Source organism: Acanthamoeba castellanii (genome assembly GCF_000313135.1).
Source record: "Acanthamoeba castellanii str. Neff unplaced genomic scaffold scf7180000084594, whole genome shotgun sequence".
NCBI classification, from domain to species: Eukaryota; Discosea; order Longamoebia; family Acanthamoebidae; genus Acanthamoeba; species Acanthamoeba castellanii.
In genome coordinates, this window is record NW_004457584.1 from 560,548 (window position 1) to 578,315 (window position 17,768).

Below are 17,768 nucleotides of genomic sequence, written 5' to 3' on the forward strand. Positions count from 1 at the left end.
AACGCCTTCTCCAGCAGCCGCGTCGCCTCAGCCAGAATGTCCTCGTACGCATTAACATACCTAACCGCACGCACGCACCACCGTACACACACGCGCGCGCAAGCGCGATCGTTTCAGGTCAGGCCGCTTGGCGTTTGAGTGTGTGGCTGGGTCGGAAGTGGAAACCGGTTGAGCATGGTCGAGCGGGTGAACATCTTGAACTCGTCAGTCTTGAGGTAGATAGCGAGGTTCTTCCCAGCCAGGCTCTTCTTGGCCATCGATTTGGCCAGAGACTCGGCCACCTCTCGTGCCTGCGACATGAGGAAGGCTTGCGAGCCCGACGGCCGGAAGGTGCGCATCTTTGATACGCTCTTGCGTGCCGGACTAACGTCGTGTGCGTCGTGTGCACATTTAGGCAAGAGTTGGCATGAACGACGGCGGCGGAAAGAACGCACCTGGAGTCCTCGCCAGAGGTGGGAGACCAGATACCGAGCGAGGCGCGAAGGAAAAACTCGGCCGAGGAGGGCTTGAACAGACGGAAGAGAATGGCGCGCTTCTCCTGAATCTCGCAGCACTTGGTAATGCCCAGCCCCTTCAGCATCTGTTCCGTCACCTGCAACGGCGCCCGTGTGCGATGTGTCGTGTGTGTCGTGTCGTGTCGTGTTCAGCAAGTATTCCCTAACACGATTGCCTCCAGTGGAATGGTGGAAAGTGGCGGGGGCAGGTACCTTGCCGACGCCAGAGATCTTGCGCACGGGCAAATCCTTGAGGAAGGCGATGATGGCCTCGCGATCCGCCTGCAATCGAAATTGGCCGTCGGGCTTGTTGACGTCGCAGCAAATCTTGGCCAGCTGTCGGTTGGGTGCAATGCCTAGAAGTAAAACGCGTCGGGTGCGTGAGCGGGCGCGTGTGTCGTGTGCGTGCCGTGTCGTTACACGTGTAGTGCGTGTGTTTCATGTGCATGCATGCCTCGAAGGCCTTCTGCAGAGACGAGTACCTATGCTGCAGGTGAGCTGTGTGCGCTGGTTGACCAGCGCACGCACCCGCTCGGCCACCTGCTCGGCCGACTCGTCCGGGTGCTTGGCGAGGTAGGGACTCAGATGGAGCGACGCCTCGTCGAGCGAGTAGGCCCGAAAGTGCGGGTCGAACATGGCGAACACCTCCTGCGTCAGCTTGCTCGCCTCCCTGATGTAACATTGGCCCAAGGTTAGTCTGATACACACCGCGGTGCACCTTAACACTCACTGCCGATCATTATTGAGGTGGGTCGGTGCTCTGTACCGGTATTTGTCAAAGTGAACGGGCACGATGATGAGCTCGGGGCAGAGCTGCTTGGCGATGAAGCCCGGCATGGCCGACCGAACGCCAAACTTGCGCGCCTCGTAGGAGGCCGTGGTCAGCATCGAGTTACCGCCCACGGCAATGGGGAGGCCTGCGCCGCAAGCAACCGCCCGCACCACGTACAGGAGATACGCATCACGACACGCACACACAGTGAGCGTTCGTGGTGGAGGAGCAACCCTGGTGAGTGCATACCGCGCAGGTGCGGATTGTCTCTGATCTCGACACTTGCGTAGAAGGCATCCCTGAAGCGGTGCGTCGCCGCCACCAGCCCCATGCGGGTCAGACAAACTCAATGCGGCGGCGGTGCGGATGCGAGTAGAATAGAATGTGTGGGCCACGGGACGTACATGTCGATGTGAAAGAAGATCTGGGAGAGGTCGCGGGAACTCTCCAGGGTGGCCAGCTTGGCGTCGATCGACTTGAGGAGCAGCGTGTCGTCTTGATGCTCCACCTCCTTCAGCTTGTGGAGCATCTGCTGCACCTCCTTCTCGACCCGCTCCGACTTCATCTGTTCGTTCTTAAAGAATTTCGAACCCTGTGGAAAGAATTATAGAATTAATTCAGAATAACTGTGTAATTTCGAATAAGGAAGAATAATAGAATAAATACCAAAATGATTTGTTTGAATAATGTTGCGGGCAAAGGGATGAACCTTGGACATGTCGTAGATGATCTTGTTGGCCTTTTCCTTGTCCACGGACTGCATGCCGGCCTTGTCGCCAGTTGAAAGACCCAGCCGGGCGGCCAACGGGTTGGCGGAACTTGGTGCCGGGGCACTGGAGGATGTGGATGTGGATGTAGATGGAACGGGAACCGGTTCGTCGAATTCATCGAGGAAGGCATGCCGCTCTACCTCGAGGTCGTCTCCATCGTCGTCATCCATCTCGAAGCTCTGATCATGGTCCAGCATCGCCAGCAGCTCATCCTCGGTGAGCTGGCCCAGGCCGGGAACGCACTCCACCGCCCCGCCCGACTGATGCATCCAAATGGAACTATCAATTGACAACTCGCGTTGCCGCAGTCCGTTTCTTCCTTCGCGCCAAAACGAAACTGACCAAACGTTTCACATATGTTTTTAAAGTTGTGTTTTGTGGTGTCGAAAAAAAAACTAAATGCGTATTTATTTTTGTTTTATGTGCAAAGTAAGATGGAGGTGGAGGAGGCACAGACGATGAAGCGTTTCACGTTCGAGTTCTTCCCGTGCCGTACGCTCCACCTTTTCTTCTTCACGGAGGTCACCAACGGCGACGAGATACTCGGGCAGATTCGCGCCGGCACTCTCGAGATGGCCTTCATGTCGCCCTCCCTCGTACGCTAAATAGTATTTATTATTATTATTTATTATTGCTCTGGTTCCAAATGCTCGAGAATTAATGTATATTAAATAATTAAGTCAAAAATTAAAAACGCACTGCAGATCGTGGACGAGTTTCAGGTGGTGGCGGCTGCCCACCGGGTGCTGCAGGACGAGGCGCGAGGCAAGATGGTGACCAAGAACCTGCACTCCGAGCTCGTGCACACCCTCAGCGGCGCACACCACGTACGAGCGCGCTTGTGACTTGGTCGTGTGTCATGTGTCGTGTGCTCACTGCAACACCGCTGCCTGCACAACAGATTGCGGAGGGCATCCGCAAGTTTGGAATGGATGTGCACCACAACTACTTCCTTGTGGCGCTGTTCGATGCCGACGATGCCACGGTTCGGACCTCTTATCTCCAGCCAGCCTGGTTGCTCGCATTTCTTATGCTTCACACGACACACACACAACACACACACACACAACGCACACACGCACACACCAACCAATCGACAGATCGAACGACTGAAGGGGCTGGTGCAAGGAAAGGAGACTGAGGTGGATCAATTCAAGAAGCACACCGTCATCACGAAAGCCTTGCAGGTACTACTCCTCTGCGCTGCGCCTTGTCTTCCTTCATGACACATATGAGCCCAACATTCACATTCGCCTTTCACCTGCTTCATCAGCACTACAAGATCAGCAACGACGAAAAGGCGATGAGCGACATCGTGGGCTCCATCGTCTCCCGCATCGCCACGCGAGGCCACTGAGTGTCAATTGCGTGGTGGATTAAAAAAATCGAATTCAACAGCGCCACACACACAAGACAACACGAGTCTACTGGAGCTTGGCGAGGACGGCGTCTACGACCGGGAGATGCTCGGGCGCCGCCGCTTTATAGCTGGCCCGCAGCTTGCCGGCGGCCAGCGTCGCCAGCTCGCCGTTGTCCTTGGGCTTGGCTCCTCCCTTCTTCGACGCCAGCGCCTTGCATGCCTGTGGTGAGTGGGTGGTGAGTGGTGGTCAGCAAAAAGGGAACGATGAATCACCGGTGAAGGAGGCAAGGGGGAAGGAAACGCCACCAGCGCGAGGCCAAAGAGGGCGCGGTTGTTGCTGTCTCGGTTGAGCTCGAGTGAGTGCGCAAAGTACTTCCTCGCCGTCGCATAGTCTCCGGTCGTGTACAGAATCTATTTAGAGGCGCACCCCACGCGTACGTCAGGCGCGTCGTGCACTCAGCTGCGTGGCCTTGAATTGGCAGAGTGTGAGAGGTACCTCGGCGTATCGGTTGATGTAGTGGTGGTTGAGCGGTTCGGCAAGAATGAGCTCCTCGTAGCAGAATGCAGCGAACTCGTACCTGCGCGCCATCGAACGCACATCGTACTTATTAACAACCAAGGTGCACTGATCAGGGCGGCGGCACGTACTGCTGTTCGTCGAGGTAGAGGTCGCCCAGCTCCTGCCACGCGGTCGTGTCGGCCATGAAAATCTTGAGGTAGTCGTTCAGCTCCTCGATGGCTCGCGGTCGGGTCTCCTTTCGTGCCTTCCATATGCACACGCGACGCTTCATCGTAGCCTGGCCAACACAAGGGGTGAAGTGAGCTGCTGCCACCTTCCCCTTCAAGAACCTGCCGCACACGCCGCACGACACACACAACACACACACACACACACACACTTAAGGGAGGGAGAAAGGCGTCGGTACGGTGTCGGCTGGGTCGTCGATGAGGAGAGAATTGTAGATGGAGATGGCTTCCTCGAACTCGCCCTCGGCCTCGAGCTTCATGGCGGTGAGGCGACGCACGCGGGCGCTGCCGGGGAACTTGGCCGTCAGTCGCGCCAGGACCTCCTGTTCGTTGCGCACCCCAAGGGTCAGCCAGGGAGCGCCCTGCACACCGTGGCGAGCGAGGAAGTGTGACGTACATTGGCGAGGGGGAGGTCGTTTGAGTCAAGTGCCGCTACAAAGAGCTGCTCCTGCACAGTCCACGCTGTGGCCCAACGTTAATGCATGGCTCGAGTTGCATATGAAAGATGAAGATGCGTAAGGATGAAGGATGAAGGAGAAGGAGGAAGAAGGAATCACGCACCTTCATTGCCAAGCTGGGATGCCGATTTGAGCAGAATGGGAGCGAATTCGAGCACGAGATCGGGCCGGCGTATGTTTTTGTTGCGCAGGGTCTTGAGGAGCGACCGCACCGCGGCAACGTCCTTGGACGATGATCCACGCAACCGAGCCGCCGTGGCCTCCATACCCACGTCCACTTCTTCTGTCGATGCCATTATCTCGCTCGATTAATTAATCTATCAATTACTCTTTTAATCTTTGGAGCAAGAGAGAAACAAGAAGAGAAATTGGTGAGTGCACAAGTCGTTCACCTTTTCTCGCAGCGCGTGACTGTTGTTCGCGGCGAACTTGAAGTGGAGCCACAAGTGTGAAATTGAAGGACAAGAAGCAGGGAAGGTGAGAAGAGAAGGAAGGCGCTGACCGTGTGAGGCTTTCCAAATTCATCTGCAAAGCCGAAGCTACTAAATCCGACAAATCCTCATCCCGAATCACGTAAACTGAAAGATGGAGGGCGCTCCCATGCCGAACAAGCAGCAGCATTTGTACAAGGCACGCTTTCCAACTCAGCGTATGCCAAGAGAATATGTTAATTTCTCACATTTCATCAATCCGGTCAGATTCTCGTGATTGGAGACTATGCCGTGGGCAAGACCTCCATCATCAAGAGGTCGATACCCTCCCTCCGTTTTTAACCTCTTTCTTTGGCCATCTTCATTCAATTCATCTTACTGTATTGTTTTTATTAGTTTTAATTTTGTTTATTTGTTGTTCATCTCCTCAACCATCTTATAGATACTGCGAGGGCTACTTCACGCCCAACTACAAGCTCACCATCGGCGTAGGTTCGCTGTCTCCCTCCTCCCTCATCTCCTTCTCTGCTTGGTCTTTTTGTCTACTACTACTACGCTGCTGTGCCAGAGAGCTGACTCACGCGCAACAACACGTCGCAGACTTTGCTGTCAAGCAGGTGCAGTGGGACGACAAGACCACCGTGAGCTTGCAGGTAAGCGTCCTTCACGCGAATAGTAGTTGATGCATCTGGTTCTGTCTAACCTTACATTCATTCATTCGTTCTCTCTCTCTCTCTCTCTCATTTCTCTCCTTTCCATCGTATCTGTAAAGCTCTGGGTACGTCCGCCTTGCAAGGAGCGCTGGGGCATAATATGTTCCATTCTGACGCCGTTGTTGTTGTTGTTGTTGTTGTTGTTATTTGTTCCACCCCACAGGACGTGGCAGGTCACGAACGGTTTGGGCAGATGACGCGAGTCTACTACAAATACGCCATCGCGGCCATCATCGGTACGTACCTCATTGATTGAGCTACCACCCTTCTCCCTGTCTGACTAATTCCTTTGGCGATGGTTCTTTCTTTTTCTTTGTTTTTTTTGTTTGTTCCCCCCAACTACAGTCTTTGATCTCTCGCGGCCGGCTACGTTTGAGGCCGTGGCCAAGGTACCGCACCAGCGCACGCGACTGGAGAAGGGCGTACAGCTAACATTTGCTGATAAATGTTCGATGCAGTGGCGGGAAGATGTCCACAGCAAGGTGATGCTTGCCAACGACCAGCCTATCCCCATCCTGCTGCTCGCTAACAAGGTATTATACCCTCCCTCCCCACTTGGCTTTTCGTCGCCTCACATCGTGTTGCCAACTTCTCTCTCGGTCGCGTCGTGCCGCGCAGTGCGACATTCCCGGCGTGACGGTCGACACGGAAGCGCTTGACAAGTATTCGCAGGACAACGGCTTCGTCGGCTGGTTCCCAAGCTCCGCAGCGAACAACACCAACATCGGTATACCTTGTTTTTCCCCCCCCCTCCCTCTTCAATATCACCTTGCAGGAGGGCCACGGGACTGATGCGCCTCTCGTGGTTGTGGTCTGGTGTGCTCTGCAGACGATGCGATGAAGTTCATGATCGAGAAGGTGCTCGAGGTGGCCAAGACGAACCAGGTCCCCACTCCACAGACCGACACGCTCAGCCTCGAAGCCGAATCCCAGTTTCTCACAGGAGAGGTACTGCACTTGTGTTTGTGTGCGCACGTGTGTGTCGTGCGTGTACGATTTGACTCATGTGCGTTCCTGTGCAACCATCATCAGGACGAAGTCGACGTCTACGGAAAGCCACGAAAGGAGGAGTCGTCGTGTTGCCCCATCTAAATGAGTACTGGTCGGGGAGGTCAGCTAACATGACCCCTCTTTTTGTGTTTTAGTATTTTGTGTATTTGCTGTAGTTTTTGTCGTATTTTAAACCGACTTATTTCGTACAATTGCTTTTTTGGCCGTTTCTTGTCCTTATTAGGATATGGTGGACAACACGGAAATGAAACGTTTCCCTGCTTCTTTTCTGGTGCCTCTCTCCTAGACGCGTCTTTGCCAGCCCGGAGAGATGAAGATGAAGATGATGTCGAATTGTTGTTCGTTCGCCTTCTCGTTGGCCTTTGTGACCCTCTGTGCAGCTCTCCTCTTAGGCGACAGTGTGCTTGCGTCCAAGTTCCACTCCCAGGACCTCACCATCGACCTCTCCCGCTACACTACCACTGCCTCCACCGCACCCTCTGCCCCTTCCTCCCCCTCCGCCACCGCGACTCCCACCGCGACCCCTACCGCGACCCCTACTCCTACCGCGACCGCGACAGGGACCGCTACTCCGACAGCGTCGCCTTCGACCACCCCCGCCGCGGTTGCTGCCACTTCATCTCCATCTTCTTCTTCCTCTTCTTTCGCCTCTACTGCTTCTGCTTCACCTTCGCCTTCACCGACCGAGGAGCCGTCGTCGTGGTTCTCCTGGTTCTCGTCTGGGTCTGCCGCTCCCTCGGCCTCCCCTGCTGCGGCCCCGGGCGCAGACGCCGGCGGCCTGCCCAGGTGGCTCCGCGCGCCAGGCCCCAACGCGCTGCGATCGATCTCGATCGTCGTCCCGGCCTACAACTCGTCGCGCCAGGTACTCCGCACGCTGCGTAGCGTCGAGGCCAGCGTCCACCATCTGCTCGCCACTCACAACCACGGCAGAGAGGTAGCAACCTTCCCCCCCCCCCTTCAACCCTCCAGTGCTGACCGAGTAGCGGCTGCTCACTACTTTCGACTTCTTCGTCTACTTGTTCTCTCAACTCAACAAAAATATACAGCTGCGCGTAGAGGTGGTTGTGGTGGACGACGCCTCGACCGATAACACGGCCATGAAGGTGGCCGGCTTCGTCGAGGAGCGCCGGCTAGAAGGGCATCACCAACCCTGAGTACGATATACTACAAGTCCCCATCACCTTCACTCTTTTTGGCCCCTCAGCTCGGCGTACTGACGTCGCGATGGCGCGTTAATGCCAGGTGGAGGCTGGTGGCGGTGCAGCACAACCTGAAGGTGGGCGCCGCTCGCAACCTGGGCGTGCAGGCCTCCACGGGCGACGTCGTGTTCTTTTGCGACTCGGACGACCTCTACCTCGAGGTACGCCCGATTTGGAAATGAAGCTGAGGTGTACATTCCACTGCGATGCTGACGTCAGCTGGGGGGGGGCAGAACCACGTCTTCACGTGCTTCGAGCGTCTGGAGAGGGAGTCGAAGGCCGTGTCCGTGACCCTGGGCATCGAGGTAATTCCCTGAGCTCCCGCAGAGTGTGAGCGGGCTTGGCGGTACTTAGAAACCGTGGCTATGCAGATCGACGCAGAGAACGTGGATAGGGAATGGGCCATCGGCATCGGGCAGACCCTGCCCATGTCGACCTGCATGCTGCGCTCCTTCTTCGATCTGATCGAAGGTGACCCACCACCACAGCTCGACTCACCGACTGCCTATGACTGAATGACTGACTGACGGCACAGGGTTCCCCGAGGGCTACTACTGGGCTGTCCACGAGGACGTCGCTTTCTTGCGGCTCAGGCGACACGCCGCCAGCTTGCTCGGCGCGCAGACGATCAACGACATCACCAAGCTCACCTCCAAGTACGTGCGCTACCCCGACAACGCCCTGGACCGCCAATTGGAGCAGTTCCAGAAGTACGTGCGAGCCTGAGCCTGGCCTGTGGCGGACAGTACAGCGATGTTGTTGGTGGTCTTGACGATGTGGTTGGTGTGGTCTTTCTTGTTCAGGCCTATGTCGGAGAAGAAGTCGGACGAGGAGATGAGGAACGCGGAGCCGTTCATGCGGGTCAAGGAGCTGATCCTCAGCTCCCACGACAAGTACATTCGGATCCAGAAGATTCCCGCCGCACTTGCCGGTACCACTCAACTGACCCATCATTGGATGGGTCCTTTTTGAATTATTGATGCTATTGATTGGGCGGGACTGTTGCAGGGAAACCGCTCAACGAGTGGGACAACTACTGGGCCGTCTATCAGTCGTTGATTAGGAAGGAGGTACGAACATATGCTACACTCCAACACACTCACATATCTTAAATGTACGCTAAAATGTCAATGTGCATTTGTTGTGTTATCAGATGAGGAACAACAACTCGACCTACGCGGAGGAGCTGCGTGTGGCGCCACTCAAGTCGTGGCGCTTGTCGCACCTCCATACCCTGGCCACGGTGCTCGACCAGCGCGGCAACGGCACCTACGCCCGGCTCTTGCGCGATCTCGCCCGGACAGTGACCCCCACTCCCCTGGTACGCACCCGCAAGTTGCGCGCCATCCACGCCACTGCCTAAACGCGAAGGGGGGTCGACACACAGGACTCGCAAGATGACACGGTCAACTACCACGAGATCTCCACCTCCTCGGCCTAGCCATTTCTCTTCATGTGGAGCCCCCACTCCACCACCTAGCAAGAACAAAATGTAGTGTGATGGTAGTGGTACCACTTCTCTTTCTTGTTGAAGAAGGCCTCACATAACCGAAACCGGACAAAAGCCAACTGCTGTGGCATGCGCGCTCTAGCCCACGAGGTCCTCGATAGTGACGCGGTGCTTCGCTCGACGGTGCGCTCGTCTGTCGCGACGGGACTCGTCTGTGCGGCCATCAGGGACCCCACTACGGCCCAGTCGGCACAGGTCGCAAGAGCCGGGGCCGTAGTGTATGTTATCATATTTTATTGGCTATGTACAGAGAGTAGGCTTGGTGGGTGGGTGGGGGTGCGACAAGGTTTACATGAGCAGGAAGACGAAGAGGATGAATATGCCCAGCGTGAACATGAATCGGGACAGTTGCTGGTCCCTCTGCTCCTGCGGCGTGAGCGGACGTTGCGGCCCCAGGTTGTTCTGGTACCCGAACGAACCCCCAGTCTATGCGGGTCCATGGACGAGTTAGCGACAACACGACACGCACCACGACACGCACCACGACGGCACAGAGACGTACGAATTGCATGCCAAAGGGGAAGAAGCCGAAACCAAAGTTGATGCCGCCCATGTTGGTGTGCCAGTTGCCGGGTCCGTGAGGACCGAAGTGGGGCATCCCGTACGGCCCAAACGGATTGTCGTGGTACCCGTGGAAGCCCGGCTGAGAGAGTGCATTGCAAAAACACAGGTGAGCGCTCATGTCACACGACACACACACACACACATGACACACACGACACACACGACACGACACACACACACACACACGACACCATCGCACACGCACGAGAGTGAGATGCGTACGCTGGACTGTCGGACGGATTCGCCTCGCTGGCCCCGTGGACGCTCGGGAATGTCCTCGCCCGTTGGCGGCCTCGTCCTGTGTAGTGCAGGTCAGGAACGTACGTCGGGTCAGCAGTCTGTGTGCAATGTGTGCGACGTGTGCGACGCGTGTCGTGTCGTGTTGCGTGTCATGTACCGAGGGTCGACTTTCTCCTTGCCTCGGCCATAGAGGGGCACGAGCTTCTCGCGCGTGATGGCGGCCTTGCAGACGGGACACGACGGCTGGTCCGGATGCAACTCCAGCCACTGCTCGCCCCCACACGTGTGAGTAAGACGAGCTCTTGCTAGAGAGCAGCTGCATCTGCCGCCAGAGATGATGGAATGTGTACCTTGTATATGCAGGGCCAACTTCAGAAGATGCAAGTAGCGGCATCAGGAATGAAGGAAATGCGGCAGAGGGAGAATTGATTATCAATTAGAATTAAAAAAGGAAGAGAGGAGGTACCAGAAGAGGTGGCCACAGAGGGTGACAACAGGATCCTGTGCCGTGTCAAAGCAGATGTTGCATTCGAATGCGGGCGAGGCCGGGGATCCTCCGCTTCCCTCGCTCGTTTTTTCTGTAGATGACGCCGATGTTTCCGATTCCATGCGCGAGTTATGCTGTTTTGGCCCAGATGTGAACCCAAGATACTTGCTCAGCTGCTCTCTTGCCTCCTCTCACTCTCTCTCAGATGTGGGAAACGCTTTGAACGTTAGCAAGATTATCTTTTTCTTTGTTTTGTTGAAGGTGACGTCACCTCCTGCCACGTCTACGCGGCTGTTCTGCGGTTTGGCTGGTGAAGTGCGCAGGTACGTCATCTTCAAAGAAGATGGCGACTCTGGGTCGCACTGCGGCAGCCAAAGACGAACCCTCGTACTGGTCATCATCAAAGTCATTGTGGTGGTGGTTGTAGGCAGAGTCACACTGTATCATCAGTCGTGGCCGATGGGTGTGGGTCGCTTGAGGAAGATGCCGGCGAAGGAAACGCCCAGACACACCAGCAGCGCCACAAAGATCACATTGAAGTCGCCCTACGTAGTAATAAAGAGGTTAGATCTTTGTGTTGTGTGTGTGTGTGTCGTGTGTGTGTGTGTGTGTGTGTGTCGTGTGCATCGTGTGTGGCACGAGTACGTACCATGGAGTCCTTGATGACCTGGGCCAGGTTGGGGACGAGGAAGACCGCTACCAGCGCGCCCAGTTGGATGTACCCAAAGTCTGGGCCGCCGCAAGAGAAGGTTGATCGATGCGTCAGCCCGGAGGGGAGTGCGCACAGAGGAGAAGGCGACGCGAATGGAGATCATGGGACGTACAGAGCCCAAAGTTGACGTAGCCGTAGTAGTCGCCCACGATGATGGGCACCAGCGACAGGTAGGTCCCGAAGCAGAAGCCCACGCTCATCAAGCACACCACGAACACAATCTGCTCACAGACCAAAGAAGAACATCAACACTCACACGACACACACACACCCACACACACACTCACACACTAGATAGAAGGAAAGAGAAACAAGACCTGTGCCGCGGTGGACGGATGTGCAATGCCGTACGAGAGGCCCACGAGGACGGTGAACACCACAAAGTCGAGCAGCAGAGCGAGCGCCAGCAGCTTGTGCCGCGCGAACTTGAACTGTTCACAGCGAGTGCATATTGGCGTGTGCGGTGAGTGCATGCGTGTGCGGTATGCGCGGTGAGTGCGTGTGTGGTGTGTGCGGTGTGAGTGGGGCAAATAAAAATGGAATGAAAGGAATGCAGGACAGCTGGGACGAAACCTTAGTCCAGAGGAAGTCCGAGGCCCAGCCGGACAGGACGTTGGCGATGGTGTTGGCGATGGAGAAGCCCGTGGTAATCTGCACCGCCCAGCCCGCGTGCTCCCCGCCAGTGAAGGTCACCCAGATCTCCTTATTACCTGCTCGATTCTTAGCACGACACGCACACGACACGCACACGCACACGCACACGCACACGCACACGCACACGCACACGCACGTACTGGTGATGATGGCGACGGCGGACCCGATTCCCGAGAAGTAGCCAAAGATGAGGAGCCAAAAGAAGAGGTTGCCCAGCGCGTTGAGGGAGTGAAGCAGCGAGACGGGGCTGTCGGTCTGCCCGGCCTTGAGCGCCTCATCGACCAGCACAGCCTGAGGCACCTCCCCGGCAGGCGCAAACAAATCGCGAGCGAGCTCCTGCTCACTCCAGTCGTCCCCCTGAATGGCTGGCGGACGCGCGATCGTGTGGGTTGGTGTGGTGTCGTTGGTCGTGTCGTGTCGTGTCGTGTCGGTACTGTGGTTGGCTGGGGTGGGCCGCTGGGGATGCTTGGCCTTGGAGTCGGCATCGGGAGGGAGCAGGCAGAGGATGAAGCTCGGCGCGAAGAGGAAGGTCGCAGTGGTGACGGCCAGCGAGCGGAGATAGTACGGCCAGCAGTCGTCCTCCGCGCACCCCAGCACCTCCCTGTCGACTGTCAACCCTCCAGGCCCAGGTCAGACTCTATTGAACCGACTACGCAGCCCATCGCCACTCCCATAGAGAGCCGATCGTACATTCGACGATGCCGTTGGTCAATGCCAGGGAGATGCTCATACAAGCGCCCACCAACGCTACGCCGACGCCTGCAGGTGGTTGCGTGGTCAGCACGATTAGTTTGGCGAGGCGAGAGGGCTGTGGGTGGGTGTTGGTGGTGGGTACCGGGGTAGCCAGGGATGACCTTGAGGCCGGTGGAGAGGGCGCCGAGGAACGATGCTCCGCTCCCGAATCCTATGATTGTGAGACTCGCCACCATTGCCGGATATGTGCCCTATTCGAAGTGTGTGCGCCAGTGAGACACGACACATGACACACACCGCACACGCACGCACGCACGCACGCACGCACAACACACACACACACGACGGAGCTGGGAGCACCTTGTCTGTGAAGGACATGGCCAGGTAGCCAGACGAGGTGAGCACTGCGCCGATGAGACTGGTCAGCATCGCCCCGAACCGGTCGTTGAACAGGCCTGTCGTGTGATGTTGAGAACTGCCCCGAACCGGTTTCATTCGAAGGCCTGGAGGCGACAAGTTAACCGGTCCGTACCGGCGAACATGGTGAAGGAGGTGCCGATGATGCCCACCGACGATAGGAGTGTGATCTGCCCGTTGCTCAGGCCAGTGTCGTTTTGTATGTGCGTAGCGATCGTGTTGAATGCGTTCTACGTTTGAACGCACACACACAGCACACAGCACCAGCGCACACGCACACAGCACACAGAGTACACAGCACACAGAGCACACAGCACACGCGCACGCAGGTGAGACGACAGTGATCGCTTTCCTTGAGAGGGAGGTACTGTGGTGCCGGCCTGGAGAGCGATCACCATGGCTGCCGCCAAGACCAGCGCCCGGATAAAGGTCGTACGTCGGCACCACCACCGCACCTCGCTGCCACGGCCATCATCATCTTCTTCTTCAGCCGGCACCCCTTCTGCGTCATCTAGAGGGGAACGTGAGAGATCAGCCTAGGCCGAGAAAATCAATTCAAAATCTGTGGCCGCGATACCGGAGGCCAAAAGGTGGGCACGGTCCAGTTCGGCAGCGCGCCGCATCTTCCTCGCTGCGCACCTCATTTTGCTGCATGCTCACCCCCCCCCCTCTTTTCTTGCAGGTGGTCCCGCCAACACTACGAAACTACGCGAAACAAGTCGTGCACTGCGCCCAACCACCAATCCCCAATTTCCTTTGAAATTGAATATAAACAGTTTTAAAAATAAATTACAATTTCTATTTTTGCGTTTATATATCTTTGAGTGATATATGATGTGTGTACATAAGATGGAGCTCAGCTTGGGCCTTCAAGAACACTGATCATGAGCCTCCTCCGTCCCCGAGTCAGTCAGCCGGCGGTGGGTGTACGGGTGGCCACCACCTGATCGTCGCCAGCCGCCAGCGGCAATGGGGACAGAGGAGCTGGTTGTCACGCGATCGCCGCCGCAAAGTTGCCGGTGCTGTTGCCTCGCGCCGCGCCCTCGCCAGAGCGGCCTGTGGCTGTCGGCCGCCCTCGCACCACCATCAGTTCGTCGTCGCCATCATCGTTGTTGTTGTTGTTCTGCTCCGGCGTGCGGCGTTGGCTGCGCAGATGGGAGGGCGGCAGGGCCGGGCACGAGTTGAGGAGCATGCTCAAGGGGATCTTGCTGGTCTGCAGCTGGCCCTGGCCCTGCTGGGACTCGGCCTTGAGCTTCTTGCGGTAGCGCAGGCCGCACGCGTTGCAGAGCGTGCCGCGGCCCTCGGGTCCCATGCGCCACTCCGACGTCTTCACCGCGCCGCAGTGCGCGCACACGCGCCCCGTGATCTTCACCCGCGGCTTTCGCTTCTTCTACACAACATGTTTTGTGAGTTTTTATCTTGCGTGTGTTGTGTGTCGTGTGTGTGTGGGTCATGTGGTGTGTCGCGTGTGTCGTGTATGTATAGTGTGTGTGTCGTGTCGTGTCGTGTGTGTCGTGTGTGCGGTCGAGACCTTGGGTGGCGAGGGAGCTTGTTCGACGAACGGATCGTGGGTGGCGGAGAAGGAGGTGAAGCGAGGAGGCGACGAGGCAGGCGACAGCGCCGCAGCCGCGATCGTAGGAATGGTTGAGGAAGTGGAAGACGACGATGTCGAGGAAGAGCTGGTGGAGACCGCCATGGACGAAGAAGAGCGCATCGTGGTGGTGAGCGTCGGGAACTTGAAGGGATAGCTGAACCAGGAAAGCGGCGGCAGCGTCGATGATGACGACGACGATGACCACGACATCGGCGACGACGGCGTCGATTCCCCGCTGGACAGCGGCAGCTGGTCGTCCGAGTCGCTCCCATCACTACCACCCTCATCGCCCAACAGCCTGCGCCTCTTCTTCCTCAATGCACCATCATCTGCATCATCATGGACAGAGACCACTTGGCTCCGCAGGCGGCCGTCGTGAAGCTTGGCCAGGTCCTGGACCAGCCGCTCCAGCGACGCCGCTCCGCCGCCGGTGATGGAGTCAAAGACGTGGTTGCCGTCGCGGGGCGGGAGGCGGTGGAGCGCGGGCGGCGGGCCGTCGCAACTGAGCCGCACCGGCGTCGGGATGCGGGGCTCGATGGGCTGCGACGTCGCGGCAGCGGCGATCACCGCTGGTGCGGGGCGCGCCTTGATGAGCAGAGAGTCCATCGTCGCAGCGAAGTCGGGCGAGTTGAGCGCCTGGTGGAGCGAGGGGAGAGGCGATCGATCTGCCATCATCGTCGCTGCTTCGTGTAGCGGGTGGTGATGGTGTCCGACAGCGGTGTCTGATGGTGGTGGTTGATGAAGATGGGGTCGGGGTTGGTTGAGGAGATTGCGGAGCGGGTCCGGGTGCGGGCGGGTGGGGCTGGTCATCGTCGTTGTCGTCGACTTCGCCGGGTTCAAGAAGGTCAGACTGCACAGAGGCGAGCACTACGGTGAGTCCCGGTTTGGGGAATGAAAGAAGTGATAGAAAGTGAGCGAGAGTTGCGTCAACGTTAAAAAAAGAAACTAGGCGACGCCTCGTTCACATACCTGGGTTGGTGTACGCAACTCTTCGCGTTCTACTGAAAGCTGGAATGGGATGGTTGGCTGACTGCCGAAGGATTGCGGCCGTGCTGCTAAGATAGATGGAAGATGGAAGATGTAGAACTGCTGAATTGAACTGGTGCTTGTGTCTGCTCTCGCGAGTACCTTTTGCTAACTAAAACTCCCTCAACTCAAGACCTTGACAACTGGCCTTCTCTTCTTCTTTCTCAATTCCTTTGGCCGCGAGTGTGTTGGGTTTCTTTGAACAACAGTTCCCCCCAAAGACCAAACTCCTCGCCCGCAGGGTTCTGATTGGGCGCCCGCAGGGCGGAGATCATTGTAAAATAGCGATTGAGCGCTCGTCATTGGTACGCCATCACTTTCCGGAATGGTCATCGGAATTTGTCGACAAAAACATGAAATTGTTTGCTTTGTTTCTTTGAAACTTGAAAAGTGTTTCAAAAATTCAGGTGAATCTCGCCGTCAGTCACCTTTATTTCGAACAGCCAAGCTCACTACCAAAACCAGCTCATGAAGTGAAGAGCAACACAACCCAAAAAGAGAAGGCGAGCGATAGCCCAGTAGCTTTTTTGTCTTACGGCCAAGCCACTACAACTATATCTTTGGAGCTCAGTCACTGCTCTCATTTCTCAGCTTCTCTTGATCACTCAGTTTTGATGTGAACATGATGTTCATGCACGACAACGACCCCTACGGCAGCTTCCCGCTCGAGCCACTACCTTCGGTCCCCGTCGGTAGCGACAAAAACATGGCACCTCCGAGCCCGCCCTCCAGCCCCACGCGCCCCGCCTCCCACTCCACCTCCCTGCCGCTCCTTCCCCTGCGGCCCCTCGACCCCGAGGCCGGCTCGCCCGCCCCGCCCCTGCCCTCCATGATGTTGATGATGCCCACCATCGGCCACCACCCATCGACCACCTCGCCGCCGTTCTCTTCGCACTATGGCCCGCCCTCTCTGCCCTACCCCTGCCCGGCCTCGACCGACTCGTCGCTGCCCTGCCACTGCTCGCCCCACCTCTCCTACACTGCCCACCGCCCTTTCTCGATGGGAACGCCGCCGTGGCGGCTCTGCCCGTCGTCGTCGTCGTCGTCATCGTCGTCGTCGTTGTCTTCAGCCCAGCTCTCGCTGGTCGAGGCACCATCGACCTGTTCGGCTTCATCGCAGACCACGACGGGAGCGAAGACCTCGCCGACTCTGTCGTCGGCGGACAGACGGCTGGCCCCGCAACAACAGCCACAGCGATCCGAGCGACGACCGCCTCAGTACAACCACCAGCGCCACACGAGCTACACGCCGACGGTTGTGGCCGGGGTCCACGGGCCGACGGTCCACCTGCAGGCCACGCCCACGTCCACTTCGTCAGCCTTTGGCCACCTGACAGCCCCCGTACAACACCACCATCATCACTTGTCACACCTCCCCGCGCCGTTTACCTCACCGTCGGCCCAGTCGTCTTTGTCATCGTCGCCGACACTGGCATCGCCGACCCCAGCCTCGTCGCCAGTGCGCGAGCTCAAGTTCAAGTATCACATGTCACTGTCGCCTTCTCTGCATACTTTGGGCTCTCCCACACAGCTCAGCCCCGGAGAATCCAAGGTAATCACGACGACACACCGACAGACAACACACGGCACACATGACACACACGACACATGCAACTCACCGCACGTGCGCAACAGAAGAGAACACGATCAAGGATCACGGGGAGAAAGTGTGCGCACTGCGGCTCGCAGAAGACGTCGGAGTGGCGCATGGGACCCGAGGGCCGCGGCACGCTCTGCAACGCGTGCGGCCTGCGCTACCGCAAGAAGCTCAAGGCCAGCCTGCCGCCCAAGGCTGCTGCTTCTTCGGCTCCCAATCCCATCAGCCTGCTCCTCAACTCCGACGTCGGCGACACCACCGGTGAGGTAGACGATTGATTTTGATTGGTTGCACTGCAACACCTAAAGGTCAGCACAAC

At 57.4% G+C, this 17,768-nt stretch overlaps 9 protein-coding genes across 9 annotated transcripts; 4 read left to right on the top strand and 5 right to left on the bottom strand.

Annotated features, from left to right (window-relative positions):
- Positions 1-113: 113 nt before the first annotated feature.
- Positions 114-2,305, bottom strand: ACA1_054730 (DNA polymerase kappa, putative; the record flags this gene model as incomplete). Its single annotated transcript, XM_004344080.1, has 8 exons — positions 114-363; positions 435-592; positions 708-830; positions 1,023-1,164; positions 1,261-1,411; positions 1,516-1,565; positions 1,671-1,858; positions 1,976-2,305. 8 exons carry the CDS (start codon positions 2,303-2,305, stop codon positions 114-116), a joined length of 1,392 nt encoding a protein of 463 aa, XP_004344130.1.
- Positions 2,306-2,470: 165 nt separating this feature from the next.
- On the top strand, positions 2,471-3,393 carry ACA1_054740 (uncharacterized protein; the record flags this gene model as incomplete). The annotated part of the gene is made up of 5 exons (XM_004344081.1): positions 2,471-2,632; positions 2,741-2,863; positions 2,938-3,021; positions 3,137-3,223; positions 3,310-3,393. The coding sequence occupies 5 exons, from the start codon at positions 2,471-2,473 to the stop codon at positions 3,391-3,393; spliced, it is 540 nt and encodes a 179-aa protein (XP_004344131.1).
- A 67-nt stretch (positions 3,394-3,460) lies between these two features.
- On the bottom strand, positions 3,461-4,897 carry ACA1_054750 (Olinked GlcNAc transferase-like protein; the record flags this gene model as incomplete). The annotated part of the gene is made up of 7 exons (XM_004344082.1): positions 3,461-3,616; positions 3,703-3,807; positions 3,893-3,974; positions 4,045-4,193; positions 4,323-4,466; positions 4,541-4,605; positions 4,705-4,897. 7 exons carry the CDS (start codon positions 4,895-4,897, stop codon positions 3,461-3,463), a joined length of 894 nt encoding a protein of 297 aa, XP_004344132.1.
- Positions 4,898-5,318: 421 nt separating this feature from the next.
- On the top strand, positions 5,319-6,837 carry ACA1_054760 (Ras family protein; the record flags this gene model as incomplete). Its single annotated transcript, XM_004344083.1, has 9 exons — positions 5,319-5,349; positions 5,429-5,524; positions 5,633-5,685; positions 5,909-5,981; positions 6,091-6,134; positions 6,204-6,278; positions 6,364-6,472; positions 6,575-6,693; positions 6,778-6,837. 9 exons carry the CDS (start codon positions 5,319-5,321, stop codon positions 6,835-6,837), a joined length of 660 nt encoding a protein of 219 aa, XP_004344133.1.
- Positions 6,838-7,072: 235 nt separating this feature from the next.
- ACA1_054770 (glycosyl transferase, putative) lies at positions 7,073-9,396 on the top strand (the record flags this gene model as incomplete). The annotated part of the gene is made up of 12 exons (XM_004344084.1): positions 7,073-7,154; positions 7,184-7,542; positions 7,619-7,690; positions 7,740-7,859; positions 8,021-8,116; positions 8,189-8,260; positions 8,327-8,426; positions 8,491-8,665; positions 8,759-8,886; positions 8,964-9,025; positions 9,109-9,276; positions 9,343-9,396. 12 exons carry the CDS (start codon positions 7,073-7,075, stop codon positions 9,394-9,396), a joined length of 1,488 nt encoding a protein of 495 aa, XP_004344134.1.
- A 357-nt stretch (positions 9,397-9,753) lies between these two features.
- On the bottom strand, positions 9,754-10,878 carry ACA1_054780 (zinc finger domain containing protein; the record flags this gene model as incomplete). The annotated part of the gene is made up of 6 exons (XM_004344085.1): positions 9,754-9,891; positions 9,968-10,108; positions 10,252-10,327; positions 10,427-10,536; positions 10,620-10,638; positions 10,736-10,878. The coding sequence occupies 6 exons, from the start codon at positions 10,876-10,878 to the stop codon at positions 9,754-9,756; spliced, it is 627 nt and encodes a 208-aa protein (XP_004344135.1).
- Positions 10,879-11,202: 324 nt separating this feature from the next.
- Positions 11,203-13,855, bottom strand: ACA1_054790 (transporter, major facilitator subfamily protein; the record flags this gene model as incomplete). Its single annotated transcript, XM_004344086.1, has 13 exons — positions 11,203-11,301; positions 11,406-11,485; positions 11,581-11,689; positions 11,786-11,899; positions 12,042-12,178; positions 12,263-12,487; positions 12,557-12,730; positions 12,813-12,881; positions 12,958-13,066; positions 13,176-13,270; positions 13,348-13,462; positions 13,601-13,734; positions 13,831-13,855. The coding sequence occupies 13 exons, from the start codon at positions 13,853-13,855 to the stop codon at positions 11,203-11,205; spliced, it is 1,485 nt and encodes a 494-aa protein (XP_004344136.1).
- A 368-nt stretch (positions 13,856-14,223) lies between these two features.
- Positions 14,224-15,501, bottom strand: ACA1_054800 (GATA zinc finger domain containing protein; the record flags this gene model as incomplete). The annotated part of the gene is made up of 2 exons (XM_004344087.1): positions 14,224-14,622; positions 14,764-15,501. 2 exons carry the CDS (start codon positions 15,499-15,501, stop codon positions 14,224-14,226), a joined length of 1,137 nt encoding a protein of 378 aa, XP_004344137.1.
- Positions 15,502-16,474: 973 nt separating this feature from the next.
- ACA1_054810 (GATA zinc finger domain containing protein) lies at positions 16,475-17,727 on the top strand (the record flags this gene model as incomplete). Its single annotated transcript, XM_004344088.1, has 2 exons — positions 16,475-17,194; positions 17,542-17,727. The coding sequence occupies 2 exons, from the start codon at positions 16,475-16,477 to the stop codon at positions 17,725-17,727; spliced, it is 906 nt and encodes a 301-aa protein (XP_004344138.1).
- Positions 17,728-17,768: the final 41 nt, after the last annotated feature.